This window comes from Temnothorax curvispinosus, unplaced genomic scaffold (genome assembly GCF_003070985.1).
Source record: "Temnothorax curvispinosus isolate PA1 unplaced genomic scaffold, ASM307098v1 QBEX01014947.1, whole genome shotgun sequence".
Taxonomy (NCBI): Eukaryota; Metazoa; Arthropoda; class Insecta; order Hymenoptera; family Formicidae; genus Temnothorax; species Temnothorax curvispinosus.
In genome coordinates this window covers 1-2083 of record NW_020224727.1, presented here as the reverse complement: position 1 = coordinate 2083, position 2083 = coordinate 1, and the positions used below count along the sequence as shown (strand labels likewise).

At 42.9% G+C, this 2083-nt stretch overlaps 1 protein-coding gene across 1 annotated transcript; it reads right to left on the bottom strand.

Moving 5' to 3' along the window:
* Nucleotides 1-309: 309 nt before the first annotated feature.
* On the bottom strand, nucleotides 310-1087 carry LOC112465166 (leucine-rich repeat extensin-like protein 3; the record flags this gene model as incomplete). Its single annotated transcript, XM_025032595.1, has 2 exons — nucleotides 310-600; nucleotides 699-1087. Coding segments are annotated over 2 exons (680 nt in total), but the record flags the coding sequence as incomplete, so codon positions are not given.
* Nucleotides 1088-2083: the final 996 nt, after the last annotated feature.

Here is a 2083-nt window from a genome sequence, read left to right as displayed (position 1 = left end):
GAGAGATATGTCGTACAGATGCCTCGTTAGACAAGGACATATATCTCTCGTATTATTTCTTTCTCTCCTATGTATGTAATTTGCATGCACCCATTTATTTCTCTCTCTCTTTCTCTCCCCTTCTCTCATCCCTGTCCCTCTCTCTCTCTCTCTCTCTCTCTTACAAGTACACTGGGTAGCTACTCTTAGTATGGTAAAATCAGGATTTTCTGGAAGAGTGGTGTTAGGATTCTAGGGTATATTTGAAGAAAGAAAAACGGTAATGTAATTTAGAACAAGAAACTCTATTTATTATAGTTTATATAATGATTATATATAAGGCCATCTTGACGCCGACGGCGGCGCGTATGGCGGCGCGTACGGGGGCGCGTATGGCGGCGCGTATGGCGGCGCGTACGGCGGCGCGTATGGCGTCGCGTATGGCGGCGCGTATGGGGGCGCGTATGCTGGCTGTAGCGGCGTGTATGCTGGCTGTGGCGGCGTGTACGCCGTCGGTGGAGTATACGCTGGCTGCGCGTGTACTCCACCGGCGTACTTCATGTTTTTCCCTAGGTTTCTCCGCTGATTCTGCAGCGCTCGACGCACTACATGATTTGCGATCTGTAAAAAAAAATGTGTATATGTATAGGGTGAATCATTTTAATCGACGCATGCATGCACGCTTGCTACATTGCTATAGCGGCCCTTACTCTACTTACCTTATGCATTGCGCTTGCTCGCTTTCTCTCCTCGCTTTGTGGTAGCGACGGTGTCGGTGGCGGCGGCGGTGGCGGCGGCGGTGGCGGCGGCGGTGGCGTCATCGTCGGTGGCATCGGTGTCGATGGCGGAGGCGGCGGCGGCATTGCCGCATTTGCTGTCGTCGTCGATGGCGGAGGCGGCGGCGGCATTGCCGCCGTTGCTGTCGTCGTCGATGGCGGAGGCGGCGGCGGCATTGCCGCCGTTGCTGTCGTCGTCGATGGCAGAGGCGGCGGCGGCATTTTTGCCGTTGCTGTCGTCGTCGATGGCGGAGGCGGCATTTTCGCCGTTGCTGTCGTCGTCGATGGGGTCGGTGGCGGCAGCTTGTTCGCCACACCTTCCTCACTTTTGGCTGAAATAAAAAAAATAAAATTACTATATTTGTAATAAATTATATATAAATAAAGTTTATCCAATCAGCACCGTTTTTTTACAAGGATATACATTCGTGAGCCACGTGCCTCTATATTATATTTCGATGCGCTCGCTTCACGGAAGTTTATCCATTCATAAAACAGTACTAATTGTAAGTAACGCCGTTACCATTACCGTTATCTTTTTATAGTAACGATTTGGTAATGACATGACGTTTTTCCATAACGGTAATGGTCACGACGTTACAAGTAATGCGTTACTTCCCAACCCTGAATTTATACTAGTGCTGGAAGATGAAAATTTACGCACGTCCCTTACAGAAAAGTATTACTGACTAAATACTTAAAATCTCAGTGATTTAATACTGTCAATATTTATTTGGGAAATACTGGGAAAATACTGGTAGTGATAAATATTATAGGTAGTGATTAATACTACACAGAACTACTGGTGATTAATATAATACTAGTCTTTACTGTGAACGTAAGAATACAAATATATGGCAATTATATATCTGTGTCTAAATATACATGTAAAGGCAAGACACAGTATATTACAGGTTCTCAACCTAACTTCGATATATATATGGAGAGATAAAAGCCATAGCGGTGTAAGTCAAAATTTGTAAGATATTGACTCGTGTACGTAAATGCAATCCATATACAATATATAATTGCATCTATGCACACGAGTCAATATTTTTAAAACTTTGATTTACACTACTATGACTTTTATCCCTACATATATACTTATCATCAAAAAGAATAATACATATTTATACAGATATCTTATAATATATAATAAGTTATTTATTTTATATCATTGAAAAATCTTAATATCCTATTTTAAAGATCGCATTATTGGTCATTTCTAAGTATGTATCACTGGGAAAACAACAAACTGATTTTGATTATACGGCATTTTCCACATTTTATTTCGAATATTTTCACATGGCCAAAGGCATACAGCAGTG